Raw genomic sequence first — 20,108 nt, 5'->3', positions numbered from 1 at the left:
TCGACTCGTTCTACGTACCTACGAGTGTCGCTTAACTGCGCGAGCTTCGTTCGGATTCTCTTTTTTGTTTTTCGGCCTCATTTAACATCAAAGCTGTCAGTTTGACATTGTATGTGTGACACAGGCCTTGTACTCCGTGCACGCACCGTTAGATCAAAGTTTATCAATTTCTCCTCGTCTTCTCCCCCTGATACAGTGAGTTTCGACCCAGTTTGTTGTTGTTTTTTTTTTTGTTTTTTTCTTTTTTTTCTTCCCGCCCTCCCCCCTCCCCTTGCCGCAACTTCAACGGTTTTTTTTTTTTATTCGACTCGTTTCCCGAAATCGCATTTTCATTTTACGAATCATTTGGCGAGCGAGTGAGAGCGGGGTAAATTTGTTTCAAATTTTCTCCCGTAGTTATTAAAAAAAAACACCGTCATTGCGGCTGTGAAATTTTCGTTACTCACTGCGGCTCAAATTTAACGGTTCGAAAATTTGTCGGAATTAAGGAGTAACGGACGTTCTTGTCGACGAAAGTGACAAAGACAGATTTTTCACAATGATAAATTACTTGGCAGTAAAACATCTAATTGCATACTTTAAACATAGACAAATTGTGTTGTTTTTTTTTTTTTTTTTATCAACTCACGAGGTATGAAAAATTTAATTTTGTACAGAATCATCCTACCGCAGGTATAAAATGATTGACATCATGTGATACCGAGGATTTGTTTTTGACATTCCGAAAATCGAATTATAACGTGATTTCTCATAATTTTTTAATGATTGGAGATTTTTGCACCGAAATACATTCGCTACTAATCTAATAAATAATCGATGCCTCGATTAATCGAGTCCGGAACAATAATCTGATCGGTAAAACTTAATCGATTGATCGATTATTTCGTATTTTTTTTTAAAACTGTGCATATGAAACCAGAATATCGTAAATTTCAACAAAAGGTTTCTTCATGACTTATAAGTTTCATTCGAAATACTTTTTACTTTGAGGTGAAAATATTCATTTATCTTTCACTTGTTACATGAAACAGTTACTCGGTAAGCAAGACAACGATAATAATTGACACTCTGATGACATAAATTGATATTACATCGCGTCGTTCGCGGGAGTGAAAGAAACGAAAAAGTAGATTGCCAGGAAAAATAATCCGAGTCGGTCGATTAATCGAGTTTGGAAAATAATCGATTATTTTTCGTCATTCTTAAAGTACAGGAAAGTTTTATTTAAATTGGTAAATTGCGCGAATAGAAAAAGGAGATACCACAAGACCTTACCTCCTCGATGCGTAGCTGAAAACGCTGGAACAGCTAAATATAAATTACTGTATCCAGAAGGCGACGATGATAATTGTCCGAAGGTCGCGAATGCCGCGTTTCGTTAAGAAAATCAAATTTATAGGGATGTGGGGGGAAAGCCTTTGACGGGTAGTTGATAACTCGAGCGTGAAATATCGGGGTTTTTCGATAACAATAAGGTCGTGCAGGGCTTATTAGAAACCGGCAAAGAGTAAGTCGGCCGGAGTTTAATGACCCGGTAAAAGAGATGTTTAATGAATTTTCCGGAGATTGGCTGCGGTAATGGGTATCTTGTAGACTGGCTAGGTTAAGTAACTCCGATCCCCCATCGATATTATACCCCACGAGGACGAAAGTCTTCGGTCTCGCCATAAGAGGCAAGTTGTGTGTGTGCGTGCGTGTGTAAGTCCCTTCATCCCACCCTCGAACTCCCCGAAACCGCGACAGAATTTCAATAAAACACTCCTCGCCTTGCCTAACCGACGTAATTTTTCCTCGACACGGACTGCACTGGAAAATTTCATATCCGAACGAATCGCGTCATTTCACGGCTAGCGTAGACGGGATTAATAAATGTGATACGTTTTTGTCGCTGATTTTTTTTTTATTATTACATTGTCACAATGAAACGACCAAGTGATGTATTTTTTTTTTTTTCTGAAACGTTCAGAGTTTGGAAATGTACTCCTAAAGGTATTTTTCAACTGCCGTTTTCGTTTGGACGGAACCACTCTCGGTCAATTTGAAAAATTTCACATTCAAAGCTGAGTTTCTAATGGAAAAATTGGATATTACAAAAAAAAAAAAACGTCAGGAACAAAAAGGTATTGTTTTTCAACGTAGTTTCGAGAAAATGAATATGCGGTATCATAAAAACCAGCAGAAACGAAAATAATCAATATTTTTTCGCCTCCTGAAAATACGCCACTTTTTATTTGGAAAAATCAAATCTTAAATTAATCTTTGTCAAATTACGAACATTTCAAGCCATCGTACACCATGGAATAACGGTTTTACAATTTTTTACCCAATGTTTCAGAAAAAAAAAATCTGAAAAAACATTACTACGAAAATATAAAAAATTTTTTTCACATTTTTTTTATTAAGATTGAATATTTATTTATTATTATATATTCATGATTATACATTCTTGAGCAAAAAAATATATGACTCAAATTCCCGATCCCATCGGTTCGGCTTGGTCGTTTTTTTGTGAAATGTCCCACATAAAAAATGTTGAATTTTTATTTCCGAAAATATCAAAAATCGATTGATCGTAGTCGAAACCTTAGCCAACTGGAAGGGTGGGAGACTGAAATAGCGCATAGACAAGGGCTTTGATCTATCAGAAAGGTTTGACCTCGTCGATCTGACGACCAGAATAACTGGATTTGTCAAAATCCTCGAAACGCAGCGTAAATTCTCACGTGTCAAAAGAACTCGACAAACTATTCTGTGAAAGAGAATCGAAATTTGATCGAACAGTTGGAAAAAGAAATAGTGAACAAAAGTAATGGAGTGAAAAAAAAGAAAAAAAATAAGCAGTACCAAACCAAATCTGTATTCACGGTTTGGTAACGGCAGACACAACAATCAGTCTTTCAGATCAACGGAGAATTTTTCGTTACTTGTCAAGTTTCAAGTTTGGTATTTTCTTTTTTTTTTTTCTTTTTTTCGTTTTTTTTTTTTTTTTTTCTACCTCTTGTTATTTGTACTCGATACTTGTACCGTTTGGAAAATCGAGGAGGAGTGAAAAAAATATCCGTGTAAAAGTTGAGGAACGGCATATTATTTAGCGAAAACCTTTATAAATATTATATTATGCGTTTGTGTATAGGTATAACACAACTTGTATAATATCGAATCGCATTTTGTATTTGAAGGTATTTTCAGACACGCGTTGAGGCTGCCTAACCAGGAAAATGGTATTTCAGCCCCATTGAGATGGATAGAGAGAGAGATGGATAGAGAGGAGGAGGAGGAGGAAACACGGAGAGTGTCGGGGTGTGAAAATTTGAAGACATCCATGATTGCGAACACAATGGGCATTCGGATATCTTCGTACAATGTCAAAGTTACCGGATCGATGGAGCCCCGTGGTTACGGGGCTGAAGGGGGGTGACGTCACAGGTTCGTTTTGTTCCCTTATTTTAGAGCTACTTCGAAACTTGCATTTAAGTCTCTATTGAACGAGAAGGAAGAAGAAGGGTAATTCAGCATTGCTAACACGATTTTGCGCTGCGAGCGAACTCGCCGTTTTAACGGTCATCCCCGTAAAATCGGACGGAGTAAGTCCGTCGAAGTAACCCCGGCATTCATTCACCCCCGTCATCACCGTCCGCTCGGGCTTCGATAATTCACGAATTAACATGGCGTGAATTCGAAACAATTGAAAATCACAGGGGTGGTAAAGTGGACAGTGTAATGAGAGAAATTTTACTGGAAAATCTGGGATGTAGGTATTTAAGTAAAATGGGGAAGGGTTGAAGTTGACGATTTGAAAAACGTTACGAAAGCGGCGAGTTCCGAATTATGTGGTCGCGAAACTTGAAGCGAAGGGATCAAACTTTGGAGATACAGCAAAGTTTCGAACGGTCGGAAAGCCGATGGCTCAAAGTTCCGAAACGCAAGATTCCGAGAATTCAAGTTACGACGGAGCAAAGTTCTGAATAATTAAAGTCTCGATTGAGTAAAATTCCGTAAATTAAAATATACTCAGACAGCGTAGTTTGCGAAACGTGTGGGTGTAAAAAAATCGGAAATAGCGAAAATCAGAGTTACCAGGATTCTTAACAAAGAAAAATCAAAGTGATGAAATTTCACGAAGCCACAAATTCATCGGTCATACGGATTACAATTTTTCAGATTTACAAACTTTCTCTATTCTCGCACTTTCGGAACTTTGACCTGTCGGTTTTCGTACCGTTCGGACTTTTATTTCTTTACTATAAATTTCGCCACAAAAAAAGAAAAAAAAAAACTAGAAATTTAGCGTTTCCGGATCTTTTCAAATTCAGAATTCAGAAATACTCGCAACCATTTCATTATAATTTCATACCAGCTTATTACATAGTATAAATGAATTCCAAAAAAAAATGGTTTCAATGGCGGGACATCTCTCCGAAGTATATTTTATTTAAAACGCAAGCGATTGAAAATTGCAAGGGTTTATCTGAGGATCGCTCGCTGGACTTCGTATCTCACTTTCAGTCAAAAGTATACCTCCCGACTCGCACGCGAATACCGAATCACTCAGGGGTAAAACACCCCCGACTCTCAAGGAGCCTTTTGCTGCAGTGTGTGCGAAGGCTTGAGAGTGATTTTATCGATCGGCGTAAACGTTCCGCAATCGTTTCTCCGAAGTAACAATTTGTTTCAATAGTTTCTATGCAAAGTACATTCCGCGCTGAGCACCACCACCCCTTCTTGTTTGTTTGACGGCGTAACGGCACCGTCATTCGAGAAAAGCTACTGTAACTTTACCCCTGTACGTATGTACTTTAGTACATATGTACCACGTACGCGAACATACCGGGTGTCTCCGTTACGTAGTATAGAATATATTATATATGTATATGTATATATATATATATATATAACTATGTGACGAACGAATTTTGACCAATTTTTTGGTCAATCAGACGGCTATTATTTCGTCATATTTAATCGCGATGATTGGTAAATTTGATAAATCCTTTATCGGTGTGTATCCGATCATTTTTTTTTTTTTTTTTTTTTTTTACTTTCCATTCTTTTGTTTTGATACGTTTTGATACGAGAGGCTACATTATACACCGAGGACAAGAAAGCGAGGGGTGAATTTATACTCGTTTCAAGAGAGGCCAACGTCGGAACTGTTCGCACTTTTATCTACAAATTATGTAAATTGCATTGAAAAATAATTAAAATTGACGACGTGGCAGCCTTTCCCACTTTTTAGCAGATTTTTGAATACACTTTTCGCGGAGCCTAATTATACGTCATAAACATTAATAGACCGATCAACCTATAAGTTTGTACATATATACTCAATGCGATGATCTAGACCTTGTCATGGATTTTTTTAATTTACGTAATATTTCATTTTTCAAAAATTTAAAACGAAGAATTTTATTCTCGACGAATTGCATGATGCATGTTCAAACATGCGCGTGACGCTATTTCAACAAGACATCGTTACTAAACGCAAATACATAGTTTTTAGTGTATGTAATGCGTGTTTGCGGAAAAAAATATCGCATCCAAAAAACGTGTCAAATTTATTCCGCTTACCTCAAGTTTGTTAAAAATCTGGCAAATTGGTATAATTTACGATTAGCCTTTTCGTATACCTAGAATATTCAATATACTAACAAATCGGATGTTATAAAAGGGCAGGAAATTTTGCGAGTTGATGTTTCTCAGCGGCTTTTTCTCCATCAATCGTTTCTCCGGTTTCAAAATGCTCTTTTCGTACGTTGAAATAAATATCCTATTATCAGTCGACTACAGTTTGGGTTGCGAAATCGTTTTCACCGCATTCTTCGAACATTTACGAAGCAGCATAAACGCCCGAAACGATTAAATTATACAAATCACTCCGTACGACGTAACAACAGAATGCCATATATTTTGTGTCGGCATCGTCTCGCTGAAAATATCATCAAATAGATAGAAAGCCGACAATCACATTTAACACAAACAGCCGATATCGTGTACCCTGACTTTCTCACTCATCAGTGTCTCAGGAATTGATTTCTCATTGTTCAACAATTTCTGCTAATTAACCAGTCGAAAATTTCTTAATACAAACTATTGGAACGTCAAGTAGGTAGGTACCTGAAACTGATTACCTAAACGTATTGGAAATTTCGAAAAAGCTCCAAGTGGGGGAAAAAGGTCCAAGACGAAATCGTCCACGCTGGTCGGCAACGTCAGTAAAAAAACCACGTCATGGCCGACGGAGTAAAGGAAAGTATTTTCTAATGCTCTCCCACGTCATGCTTTTCTCGATGCGCCGACAGGTCTGTCAAATCGTTGAAGAAAAAAAATATATGTAAAAAAAAAAAAAAAAAGAAAAAAAAATACGTCGTCGACGATTATTCGGCTACCCGTTATATTCCGCAGGCACGGCAGCCGCAGCCCCGTTACGTTTTAACAATCCTCCAGCGTACACGCGACGTGTATATTTATGTATGGGTACGTGCACAGCCCTCTATACGTATTTAAAGGGTGTCCTGACTCGAAGCCGTGTTATATTAGATTATTCAAATGAAAGGTTGGTTTGTACCTACGAGGACATCATTCGCGCTCCGCGGGCTTCCGAGGTATAATTTATTCTTTCATTCGAATTCGGCCAGGATGGGTTAGCGTCTCGGCAAAGCTGGTACGTTTTTGCATTCGATGGGTGATGGTCGGAGAAAAGTTGAGGGTACTAGGACCAAAATGCCTCGAAAATAATAAATACAAAATTGACACGTGACAAAAATTAATTTAATTTCATTTCATTTTTTGTCAATTTCTTTTCGTGAGTTACTTTTATATTTATTATTTTTATTTGGATTATTTTAGACTTGGGTTAGTTTTTTTTGGCCTATTTTTGCTTAGTTTATTATTCATCTTGGGATATTTTTGACTCGAATTATTTTTTGCTCGGCTTATTTTCGTTTTGGGTTATTCTTAACTCGAGTTATTTTTGTTTCACGTTATTTCTGCTTGACTTATTTTCGTTTTGGGTTAGTTTTGACTCGAGTTAGTTTTGTTTAGGATTATTTTTGTTTGGTTTATACTCGTTTTGGGTTATTTTTAACTCGAGTTATTTCTGTTTTACGTGATTTCTACTTGGCTTATTCTCGTTTTGGGTTATTTTTCATTCGATTATTTTTGTACCGGGTTATTTTCATTCCGCTCACATTCCTCTCGGGTTAATTTCGTTTGCGTTATTCTTCTTTGGCTTCTTTTCGTCTTGGTTTACCTTCGTACAGGTTATTTTACATGGGTTATTAAGGTCAGTTACCGAATTAAATATCCATTGCCACAATAAATATGTCAAAGTATATACATCTCAAAAGACCTTTTCGTTGGAATATTTCACTTTTGACTCGTTGCAGATCGTAATTGAACGCTCTTTCACATTCACCGTGGTTATTCGAACGAATTTGGAATTTTTAATTCACTGAGCCGCGCGGCGAGCCGATCATGTTTCAGCCGTTGACCCGCGACAGAAACCCGCTGCCGTAGAATTGTATCTGTGCAAAAATTTAGTCGAAATTATCACGAGGGGGAAATTTACCGTGCGTAAATTTCTTCGTCAACGCAATCACAACGTGGGGCATAAATTCCCCCGGTGTAGCGTTTGGTTTTTTTCAACCCCTTACTCTCCCTCTTTCCATTTGCTTTCCAACCTAACGCTAGGAAAATTGAATTCCGATGCATCCCCAAAACGCGGGGTTATTTTATTGTATCGCGTATTGGTCGAAGTGGAAAGAAAACAAAAAAAAAATTTAAAAAAAAAAAAAAAAAACACTCAGAGTCCTGATCATACGCGAAGAATTATCCGTTCAAAGTAGCCGTTTCAGGGTTCAAAATTACAATGAGAACTTTACGGACGGAAGAATTAGCTGCGAAGAACTCTACTAAAATGTATAAATGATATTTATCTTATCAAGTTCGACAAATCAGTCGTTGAATTTCGTAACAAGTTACACAAAATTTCAACGCCCTTAATTCAAACACCCGAAGGCAATATTTCTGGGTTAATTTCTTAGTTATAACACAAGCTGCTAAAGCCGGTGAGAGAAAATGCTCAATGTTCAAGGCAGCTAATTTTTTACACGTATTTTCGCTCGGGTCTCATCTGCGGTATGTAATACAAAAAAATCACCCCATGTTTCAGGCAGCATCCGCACAGCACGGCAACTTTTCTCACGTCATACCGCGAAGTTGGGCAGCGGCAAGTTATTCGATGATTTCGAGTTTAGAGTGCTCGTCCTGCTTGCAAGCTCCGACGAAAAATCTCGCGCTATACTCGATCCGTGTCGCGGTGCGAAAAACGAATGGAAAAGAGAGAAAAAACGGAAAACAAAATCGAACGAAAGAAAAGAAAAGAAAAAAAAAAAAGAAATAAATAATATTCAATCAAAATCGACTCGTACGCATTTACATATTCCATCAACGCGATTGCTCTGTAATCTTGCAGCTTTATTCGATCGGTGCACTTGCACTTGCAGCTTTCTACTGCAAGTTCGCGATTATAATAAACCTTGGAGAAATTTTATAGCCCGGTATAAGACAGAAAAGAATCTCCCAAGGGGTATTTTCAACGCGAGTGGATATGGATGGTATTATATTAAATGCGTGTATTACATTGTCGTGCAGCGTATAATATACGCGTATAAACTTTGCGCTACCATAAAGCGTCGTTCGTAAGAATTCTTAGGCGGTAGATCACCTGAACTTATAGACCAGAGTTCACGCTTTTAACCCCGTTCGACAAGCCTTTGACGTTTCGTGCCTAAGCGGGGTGGACTTTGTTACAACAAGCCATTTTTTCTCACCCTCCTCTGACTTTTCACCTCAGTTTTTTCCATTTCCGGTTCGATTGCGTTTGTAATACGTGTAAAAGGTTATAGGCCATGCATACGTTCGGTTATTTCGCAGGTGTTATATTATTTATTGGGGTTTTTATTTCCCCTTTTAAATAACTTAACCAAGGTCTGCCATTTCGGACGGACGGGATTTCATTGGGCGCCATTGCTGGGCTGGAGGATCTTCTGAGTCGTATTTCTGGCGAGCATAAATATTCCATATATTGCTGGTCCTGCTGCCAAACGAGAATTCTTGGAATTTTCCCGATGTATAACTACGCGGGGGAAAATCTATACACGTCAAATTTCTCCCTTTCAATTTGCCAACGCTCTCGCCTCGTACCTTCAACTCGAGGTTTTGCAATTGTTCCCTCACATTCTTTACTCCCTTCGCCGTCCTTTGATCTTTCGGGTCACTTCGAGGATCTGTACAGTCTGGAAAAATAGTCTCCGATTTCTTGTGATTCCAGGTACGTAAGAAAAAAAGGTACGAAAATTGTCGTTGTCGAAGTCGAACAGATTGTATTTCGTTGAAAAAATATATCCTCCCCGATCGAGTGGCGTGTAATTTGAGACAGACGAATGACGGTAACCAAAGGGACTCTATAATTATCGTTTTTCGAGCAATTACTGCATTGTTAGCTATACCATTTTCATCAAAGAGCAATTAATACATTGTTAGGTATACCGTTTTTCATCAAAGCGCAAAGCGTCTGCAGCAATCTCGGTTAATCAAACCTCAAGCTTGTTTCGGATCACTTCAAGTGAATCGTTCCTATCTCTGGAGTCTGAAATCACCGTAACATTGTGACAAATAATCGCATTCGCAAAGAAAGTGAGCCATGTGATAGAAAAAAATTGGCTAGTAATAAGCACGATTTTGACACAAAAGAAACGAAACGTTGTTGCGACGCTTTGAAATTTTTATTTTTACTAGATTTCCACTCGTTCTCTTTAGTTGTTTCAAATAACTCGTCAGACCGACGGATGCCTGCAGAGACTCGAACTGAAACGAAAAGCTCGAACAACCAGGCTGCTCTTAAAATTAGCGGATACCTACTTCGTTTCGCTTATCAAGGAACTGGAAGGCGAAAAAAAATCCGGGGTAAAACCAGGATCGAGGAAGCGATTAAGCGTTTGACATACAGGCAGAAATGACACGCACGCATGAATACCGAAGGACGAGAAATTCACCCCGGCGGGGCGGGCGAAACTCGCTCGCACGACTTTTGACGCTATCTGCAAAAAGAGGGAGGAAAGTTTGCGTTTTACTTTGACCACGGCGCCACGGGGCTGCTGCAGATTGTGGGAAAACACGCATTTATCCTAAACAGCATAAAAGCGGGTCCTGCACTCCACGTGGGCCTGGCTCGCGTGCCAACGTGCACTGTACGTGCGTTTTAACACCCACGAAGCCCCCCGCGGGCAGCTTCCGGGATCCCTGTACGGCTGATAAACCACGTATAAAGGCTTCGGAGCTCATAAACTATGCCCTCCCTGAACCCGCCCCGGATTTGTTAAGCTTTGCAAGTTTTCACCCTACGAAATTCTCACAATTCAAATGCAGGTGGCGTATTTCTAACGACGATTTTTTAAATCCCACCAGCTCGCGTTCTTCCAGAGTCTTGTTAAGAATTTTTCAGAAAAATGTTGCTTCGCAGGCGTGTTCCGTGCAATACGGCGTGATCACTTCGGGGATGAAAGTATTTCGGAATCATGCATCTTCTTTTTTTACGTTCCTCTTATTTACCGCGGTTTAAATACGCGCCGAAGATTGTGCCGAAGTTGAAAATAGACATTCTCGAATATCTCGTTATTATTTAATCGGGAAACAGGGTTTTCGCCATTTTAATTATTCACGTATCAGCCCTTCTACTCTTTTCGCACGCATAATACTCCCGAGTCGAAAAGTCTCCCAACGTGGTACGCGCGGTGGTTCGCGGACAGGTGTTGAAAAATTCATGAAAATTTGTCCGAGGAGAAATGAGGACATCTCGGAGATTTTCTGTGCGACAATACTCCCTCACTTCTCGCTTTACTCTGCATCGGGTCGAGTTCGTGGTGTTTCCCAATTTTTTTTTTTTTTTTCTTTTTTACCACTTATAATTCACGTGAGCTGGGACAGCATCAGGAACGAACAAACATTTCGAGGTGTATTTACCTCCTCGGCTGGACCCTTTGTTGAAATTATTTGCAGTTTTATTATACAAAGTGTTTCGGAGTAATCACCGCAGTATGTTGGGTTGCCTACCACTGAGGGGAACAAATATCGGTAAAACAGACCTACGGAGTCCTAATCCCTTAAGTCAAGTCGAGTTACACAATCACTTTAACGCAACTCTGGAACGCGATCACTGAACGCTTCAGCATAAGTCATAAAGAAAGAAACAAACGTTCGGCAAAATCCATACAACTTAACAACACGGGCAGTTCGAGCTCGTCCGCGAGGACTTTAAACTTGCTACCTGCCGATAACTCGGTAAATCTGTATTACCGATAATTGTTTTCTTTAACGGTAGGCAACCCAACACACCGCGGCACTTGCTCGAAAACAGCCTGTACATGCATGCGTTGCAGGCACGGTTTAAGACATCAGCGAAAGTTAACAAAGAGCGACTGGGATTTCTTGCCGATTCCTCTACTCTCCCCTCCCATCATTGGAACGTTTATTTTCAGGACGATTAACGGTTTTAATCCCGAGGGAAATTGTTGCGAATTGTTGCCCGTCCCCGCGACGCGGACCAGGTTTCTCATTGTCAGCCGCAGCGATCCTCCACCTTCCCGTTTCCCGTTTCCCAATTTCGAATGTCTTCTCTATTCACCGGCGCTGGCTATTCCCGGAGACGGGAAACGGCGAACGTTTTCCTCGTTGCGACGCCGACTAATTCTGCAGCAGAGAATCTGAGAGACTTTCGCCCCGTCCGGAACAGACGCCATTTGCTACCCGGCGACTTCTTCCGCTCGAGATTTCTTCCCCAATACTTTCCGTCCCCTCGTCTCGGGACTCCCGTGCGAACTCTCACCTGCAATTAGCAAGTTTTTCTCTCTTTTCTTCTTGCAAAAAAAAGATATTCTCGGGACCGGTGAGAAAGAATCAACCGCTTCCCAGAGGGAATTACTGTATACAGACGGTGGTTCGGGTTTGATGCGAGAAATTCGAAAATCACCTAAAGGGGACCGAGGGAAAAACTTTCTGGAAGAACGATTCATCCTGGGAGCTTTGCGCTATATAATCGACTCACGTATATAGCCCGCGGGATGTTGCGGGATAGTTTTTGAAAGGCGAATGAGGATAGGCGCGATTGTTTCGCAGCCAATCAGCAATTTTCCTGTTTTCGCGTTTCCGGGCAGCTCGGCTTTACGACGCCGGAAAGGGGACGAGATTATCTCTGGAATTGTTGAAACAACCAGACGAGCCCGACGTCGAAACGCTAAGATTCCTATCTTCCGGCTGCCATGCTTGAAAAGACTCGAATTTGTCCTACTTTCGCGAATAGACTCGCCAATTTTATCCGCCAGCGACTGCGGCGCTGCACGTTTCTTGTATACGTATATACCTATAACAACGTAGGTCTTCCACCGTTTCCGGCGAACCTTGTACAACTGACTATCTCTCTCCCTCTCCTCTCCATCCTATATCCACCTACAATCAGCCCGGGCTGAGAGTATCTCTATTATACACATAATTCCATAGGGCGGTGAATCTCCGTCATACTCCTCCACCTCTATCTCTCCGATTCTTTATGTCGGCCATTATGCCCCATGTAATATACTAAATTAATTAACGTGAGTATTCATTTCGGCCTCTTTCAAATGAAGAAAGGCCATGAAAAAAAATTATCATCGTCAAGTATCTTCCTGCCGGATAGCAGTTATACATATACGCAAAACGTTAGTCAATAACCAGCTCTTGGAGCCGAGACGCAATCTTTTGTCCAAATACTGTGAATAAATATTCACAGACCCTATACCGTCATTCAATTTCAGAAATATCGGGACAAGTCCGCCGTGTGAAATCCGGTTTTTGAGGGGCCTCGGAAAACGTGTTTTCGAACAAGTATTATTATCTCGTCAACCTGGCGCTGATGCGATCTGCATGAAATATTTATTCCCGCCGCTCCCGTGGTTCACGAATTTCCTCTTAGCCTGTTTCAACACGATTCGTGTGTTGTTCAATTTGAAAAATAGCTACCTCAACGTATAAGGTGTCGAGGCTGTTTAAAATTTCGGCATCACATTGCTTCGCAAATATTTAACCAATTTCAACGATATTTTCCGCATTTCTCAGAAGCTCCTCTTTCCCAGCATCGACAATATCGCGACATTTTTTCTACGACGCGACATGTTTGCCGCCAAGTGTTTTGACAAAAACGTCGGTATACGAAGACACGGCTGCGACAAGCTTCTGATATCTAATTCCGCTTCACAAGAAAAAAAACAAAAAAAAAAAAGTATATATAAAAAAATCAGCAGTAACTTAGATTGGAAATAGTCTCAGAAATCTAGAGGATGGAAACCACATCGTTAGCGAGTGCATCGGAAGGTGCTGAAAACAATTAAGAAACATTGGATATCGGCCGGAAATCAGTCGAGGTGACTTTTGGGTATAATTTGTAAACTCATCGAAGGTGAAAATTTGGTTGATACATAAAAATATCTCGATTGATTCATCGTTAGCCATTCTCTTCCATTGATCCATTTACAACATTATCTAGTTATATTATCCTAGTGAAATTTCTCCGCCTTCCTTTGTTGCCTCGAAGATGTGGACTTGGAATATTAGCTTTACGACTTAGCAAACTGAAGTTTTAAACTTTTTGCCTAGAGAAGTGTCGCTGTTTCGGAATTAGCCTGCAACGAACAGGAACTGCAGTCTATAGATATATATATATATATATGAGATTTTTGAGGTGTTATAAAAAGCGTCTATCAACTTGAAGACCCGTTCGTGAACTGCAAATTTTCGATCATCGAATTTGTCTAGAGCCATTTCCATCCAATCGTAGGTATGTACCAAGGAGCGTCCCGGAGCTACGGGCGTAACAAATTCGGCGTGTATTCATAGCGGTTAAAATGGTATTTTGGCAGTGGGTCAGGCCTCGGGTAGAAATGGAAGCCTTTCGCCTCGAGCCCTTCCGTCTATTGGCCAAAGCCTCTGTCGGTAACGAGGGTTAGGCGAAAAAAAAAAAATTGAAGAGCAAGAAAAGTGCGGTAGGCCGAGGAATTCGGCCGGGTTTTTTTTTCCCGAGTAAATCTGAAGCCAGAGGTTGTGAGAGGTAGAACGGACAGAGAGTGTCGAACCGAAACTGGCAGCCCAAATCATTCGGTCGGTCAGTAAGTCAGTCAGTTTCGGAACAAAGCTAACAAGCAGCCCCCTTCTTAAGAGTGAACCAATCAATATGAGAGATGAGAGTGCCCGACTGGATGCCTACAAGTCGGCGGCGCCGCGACGCGACGCCGGGCGTCACGATGTCCGCATCGACGATCCCGCCCCGTTTCGCAGCGATCCACACGGGGATAACGGCGGCGGTTGAGCAAGGGCATGGACCCTGAGAGTGGAGAGGGAAGTAGTCGTGGGGGAGTTCGAAATTGGTCCGCGAGAGGCGCGGCGGTCGTCGCTAGTGCCGCCATCTCGCGATTACGGCGATAGGCGGCGTTCGGTCGACCGTTGACTGCTGGCTCTCCCAGTCAATACTCGAGTCAGCTGCAATGCCAGGAGCGATTAACCTGAAAGTGGAGATTTCTCGCGGAGCTCGAATGACGTTTGAATTTTTGGGAAGGGGGCATCGAATATGCGCATGCGCTCCGCGGTCAGTCAGTCTGGTTACGTAACCACGTGACATCGGTGCTCGCGTTCAGGGGCGTAGGAATTAAAATTAAACCGGATCTAACCGGAGCGCAATGAACAATTCCTCGGATATATCAGTCGCGCTGATCTGATTGTGGACTCGTAAAAGACTTGACAGCGTGAGACGAGAGCGAGGCGGATTGTGTCGAAGCGTTTTAAAAATCTAGGGAAAATCTAGGGACAAAGCGAAGATCGGAAGATTGGCTACGCCCCTGCGGCGATCAGCGGCCGAGAGAGCGCAGCGCTGCTATCGCTAGTAGCAGAAGACGGTCGCCATTTTGTAAGGGGTTTGATCGTTGCTGTCCGCCAGGGAGCAGTGAATATAAATCGAAGAGATCCGTGTGTATGTTTTACGTTGGCTTGAAATCTAGTCAAACGTACGTAGTGTTACGTTTTCGTTTACCGATGGTGATCTAGCGGTGATAAGAAAAAAAAAAAAAACTCCGGGCGATAGATAACGTACGAGCGTATCTCTACCGTGGGAAGAGACGAACGAGAAGCAAGCGTAGTGAGAGTTTAAACGTCGAAGGTGAGAGATAGAGAGGCGCAAACCCGAGGCGCTCCCCGGATTTCCAACTATACGTATCGTACCTAACAGGCGTGTGCAGAAAAACTCATTGCTAACGACTACGAGAAGAAGGAAACCCACGGACATGGAGATGGAAAGACAGGCTGGTTTTCTGCTCGCTTTGCTATTTTTAGCCAATTTTCTGACGATCGGAGCAGGTGAGTTTTACCAACCAATAACGCTTTAAAACCCTCTTTTGCACACATTCTAGGAAAGCCGTGGCGCTGGGCGGGGGAGGGGGGGGGGGGGGTGTTATTTATAATCTCCGCCGATGTGTTATCTACGGAGTTTTTGTTCGCGGCGTCGAGGTGTGTGTGTGTGTGTGACGGCGGGTGGCGGCGTTGGGGGGGGGGGGGGGGGATGTGGCGAGTCGATTCGTTTTTTTCACCCCATCCACCCCCACCGGCCCTCTGTTCGCCGATCGGTTCGCTTATTACTTTTCTTATTATGAAATAAATATGTAACATATTATCTCTCGAGTATGGTATACCATGTATTACATTTTACACCGCTAATTCAACCAGGTTCGAATCATTTTCCGATGGCTCTGATTTCGGGTCGACTGGTGTAAGAAAGGAAAAAAAAAAAGAAAAAAAAAAAACAGCAAATATTTTTCACATCAACTGTACAATAGATGTATGAATTATACGTATACACATATCTCTCCCCGCATACGCATCCAAGCAAGCAAAATCATCCGTTCTGCGTATTTATTATCCATCGCTATATTTGACATTGCTTAGGTGTTGACGTATCCACATATACATCACTTTGTATCATCTGACATTTCGTACGTTTATCCCCCCCGGTGCATACATTCACATACGCACACTATACATGTAACATATCTATAGGTGTAAATCCATATTTTGTCTAACCGCATCGATTGTTATCGATTATCGACGAGGCTGAACTTCTAGGAACGTTAACGTAACGAAACATACGCCAAAAAAAAAAAAATGCATTATTGGGCTATCTTAGGAAGACTCTCAATGATTTGCCTTTAGAAATCGCGAGCATGTTTTGTTAGTTCATTATTATTTTTTTTTTTTTGTTTTTTCTTTACGATTAATTAAATCCCATTGTCAGACAATCACGAAGCTGCGAACTAACGATTTTTTCTGAACGTGCATCGTTGCAGTGACGTTGCTTCGAACTTGAAACTCGTAATTTACGATTATCTGTCTGCGATTGTACAGACTAACGTGTCCATAGTTTTGCCGATAAGAAAGATATGAGAAAACATCACCGATGATGTCCGACACGCATTAGTCGTTACATTCTCGTTCTCTGTTTCTCTTCGATCTATCTGTTTATTCACTTATTCATTTCTCTTTTCCATCGTCGTTTTTTTTTTTTTATCTTTATTTTTTGTCGCTGCCGCTATTAGACGGGTCATTTACACACGTGTAACGGTTATCGGTACATAAATATATATATCATTCATTCTTCCGTTACGTTTCCCACGCCACATATCGCGCATCGTCTTCACAGCGCAACATTATTATTCTCCTTTACGTCAATCGCATATTTTTTCACTCGCATTTATTTCGCTAATCGCTGAATCGCTTGCGCTGCTCTCGAGTTGTCTTTAATTAAATTTCATCCTCTCTTCCACCTCTCCCTCTCCATGTTCCAAACAATTTTTACCTTGTTATACAAACACGCTCAGACTTACGCAAACATATATCTATATGTGTGTGTGTGTGTGTGTGTTTGTTTGCGTGTGTATAAATGTATGATTTATTTGTGTTCGGCGATACCTCGCTGTCGTGTGTGCGTATCGATTACTCGTCCCGTCACGCACACCCCGCATTCCTTGTTATTTTCATGCATGTGTACAGTGTGTATAATATGTAAGAGAAAATGTGTGACTAAACCTGATTCCACGCATAAATATACGTACGGTACATATGTACATGTAAATACGTGCGGAGTGACGATCATCGTATCATCACGCTGCACACGCGTAAGTGTCGTTAATTGAAACTTTGAACCTCGCTTCTTCTTTGTCGCGGTAAAATTTACCGGATTAACTTATGCGTGCATGTATTTCGTACGTCTATTACATACACACACACACACACATATATGCATAAGTGTTAACAGAAGTAAACGTGGGTTTTTCGTACGAATTTACACCCGCGTTGCGACTAAATGAACTTTTTACTTTATCCGAAAAGGCTTGTTTCCGATATGCAGAGAGAAATAACGAGGAAACGGTCGAGAATCAATGTTGTACGTCTAAATTTCACAGGGAATGATGAAATTTGTGTGAACATTTGATCGTCGCTGTTATTCATCTTATTGCTTCGATTCTTTTGCTTCAGTCTTTTTAATACTTATCATCGTTAATCGACCGTTTCGACGATATGTTACTGACACGTGTTATAAGTTATGCCACCATTTGTAAATATTAAAAATATAAGGGAATTATCATTTTCCACGCTGTTTAACGATTATTATTCATCGGCTTTTCTCACTTTGAATAACGACGCATAGGCTTCTTTGGCAGTGGTTATAATCATATATAATTCCATGTAGGCTTACTGTACTGTAATTAAATGTAACGCATAATATTATATAGCTACGCAAGTAGGCATACGTATGTATAGATTAACCGCATAATACAATTATAGGTTATATCAAGATAAATGTGGTTGAAAAATTATCGTGCGATTTCTTTGCTTTGTTGTACTCGGCGTTTCTATAAAATTATATTTCAAATTTAAAGTCAATTAATTATTAGGTACATAATGCGAGATTGGCAACAGAAAGAAAAAAATTTCACGCTCGCAAACATTTAATAACAATGTTTATTAATTATATATATAAATAATTCACTCGCGTTGATATTATTTATTACGTGCTTGTAACAGAGCTTCGTGGCGTAAATCGACGTTTTTTTTTTAAGTCAAGTTTATACTTGATGTTTTATATCTTACAAGATTCTTCTGTCTCTCTCTCTACGTGCATACGGTAGAGAAAATAAATATAAAAAAAGTATATATATAAAAAAAAAAAAAAAAAACTCACGGTCTATCCAACGCGCAGTATTATCTTTTCAACTTCGGCGTGGGAAATTTATCGAATTTGAATGTGGAAAAGAAGATTTACCTTATAAACCCCCTCGGTTCGCGACAAAGAAAAAAAAAAAAAAAAAAATATTGAATTCTTCGGTATATAAATAACGCGCGACGAAAGATTTTGAAGAGAAAAATTTCATCTCTCAAACTTGTGTTATATATATATATATACACAATCGTACACACGTTATACGCACATACGTGCAGAGATCCTTGCAAGGATTTTTAAAGGAATGAAAAATAGAAATATGAATAAATCGAAATATAGGTAGACACGTACATCGTCTCGTTGACGACGTTTGCGACCTTCTTCTTTTCTCGTATAAACGGAGTGATCGTAAAGAAGATCGCCTTGTGTAAACACGTGTGAAAATAAAATAAAACGCCGTGTCACGCGTTTCGTTGGCTGTACGATATTCTCGACTTCGTCGTCGTCGTCGAGACGTCGAAACACGCGGCAAACGAACAATTGCAATGGTGAAAAACGATCGTTGTCGTCAGTGGAAAAAAAAAAAAAAAAAAAATTCGATGCAAAACGCGAAAATCTTCTACTCGAATAACACAAATTTAATTGTTTTCACTTCGTTATTTCGCTTCTTTTTTTTTTTTTTTTTTTTATCATCATCGTGTTATATGTTTTTCTCTTTTTTTCCTCTCGAATCTTCTCACGGTAGTATATATTATTTATTATTCAAGGGATGAAAAGATTATGATATGGATGTATAATATCAATCAACAACAGAGTACGTTGATAATTATTTCACGAGTGACGAGGCTCGTTATCTTCGTCGTCGTTGTTTCTGCAATCTTTATTGTTAACTCACGGTATCACTTTTTTTCTTTTGTACGTTTTTTTTTTTTTTTTTTTTTATTATCTTCCATGTATCTATGTATACGATATCTCCACTTTTGTTCTATTATAAACACCCACTCGATTTTCTTTTTTTTTTTTTTTCTTCTGTTTCTCATTTTAATTCGTTATCGCCTGTCCGTGGCTCGCTTTTGTTGGCCAATGGTGACGTAGGAGAGCGATAATTACGACGAAGCAACAAAAGAAGGAAAATAAAACAATAATTATACTGATAATAACAGTTGTTATAAATTAGGAAATATTTTAATTCACGGTTTAAATATTCCATCTCGTATAATACCGTACGTTTAACACTTTGAGACAACAAGATGGTGTTCTATAGTTTTTGGAATCGCTGATAGCGAATATGAAATCGAATTTAAAATATTCAGGAACGCGGATCGAACATGACGAACGAAAATTTGAAATTTCATCGAATCCGGTAAAAAAAAATTTTATGCAGGTGTTTTCGGGATCGATGATTGGATTCGCCATGCTGAATTTTCAAACTCTGATTTCAGATTCGCAATCAGTGACCCGAAAAATCCATGGACAGATTTTTTTTCTCCGGATTCGATCGAAATGAAATTTTTAGGTTCGTAATCGGTGACGCAAAATACTTGTAATTTATGTAAAATCTTAAACTTTAAAAAAATTTTCTAAAGATACAAAAAAATAGGTATAAAATAGTTGGCGGGAATACTTTTACAGCACTATGAATCAAAGGGTCAAGTCGAACTACTTACGCAGATTCCGGACGTTACTCCGACTGGTGAGAACCATTCACGGTTTTATTTTCGACGTGCCGTCTCACGCGTTTGGCTTGGCATATGTAATGACGTTATAGTCGTCGATGACGTTCTCCGAGCTCACCTGGTTAGCAAGCAATAAGATT

General features: G+C 40.1%; 1 protein-coding gene across 4 annotated transcripts in view; it reads left to right on the top strand.

The window, feature by feature from the left end:
• The first annotated feature begins 14,969 nt into the window (after nucleotides 1-14,969).
• Nucleotides 14,970-20,108, top strand: part of LOC107220114 (basigin) — a 42,704-nt gene continuing 37,565 nt past the window's right edge. Inside the window, exons 1-2 of one of the 4 annotated variants that reach the window (XM_015658576.2) lie at nucleotides 14,972-15,238; nucleotides 15,308-15,435. In XM_015658576.2, coding sequence (XP_015514062.1) covers nucleotides 15,363-15,435 — 73 coding nt within the window. In that variant the 5' untranslated portion in view covers nucleotides 14,972-15,238; nucleotides 15,308-15,362. Of the gene's footprint in view, nucleotides 15,436-15,620; nucleotides 15,702-20,108 lie in introns of those variants that run through there. The other 3 variants (XM_046740786.1, XM_015658584.2, XM_046740785.1) reach the window with 3 other exon arrangements.

The sequence above is a fragment of the Neodiprion lecontei genome, chromosome 5 (assembly GCF_021901455.1).
Source record: "Neodiprion lecontei isolate iyNeoLeco1 chromosome 5, iyNeoLeco1.1, whole genome shotgun sequence".
NCBI lineage: Eukaryota > Metazoa > Arthropoda > Insecta > Hymenoptera > Diprionidae > Neodiprion > Neodiprion lecontei.
Note: the sequence above shows the minus strand (reverse complement) of the source record. Positions and strands in the feature narration are given on the sequence as shown.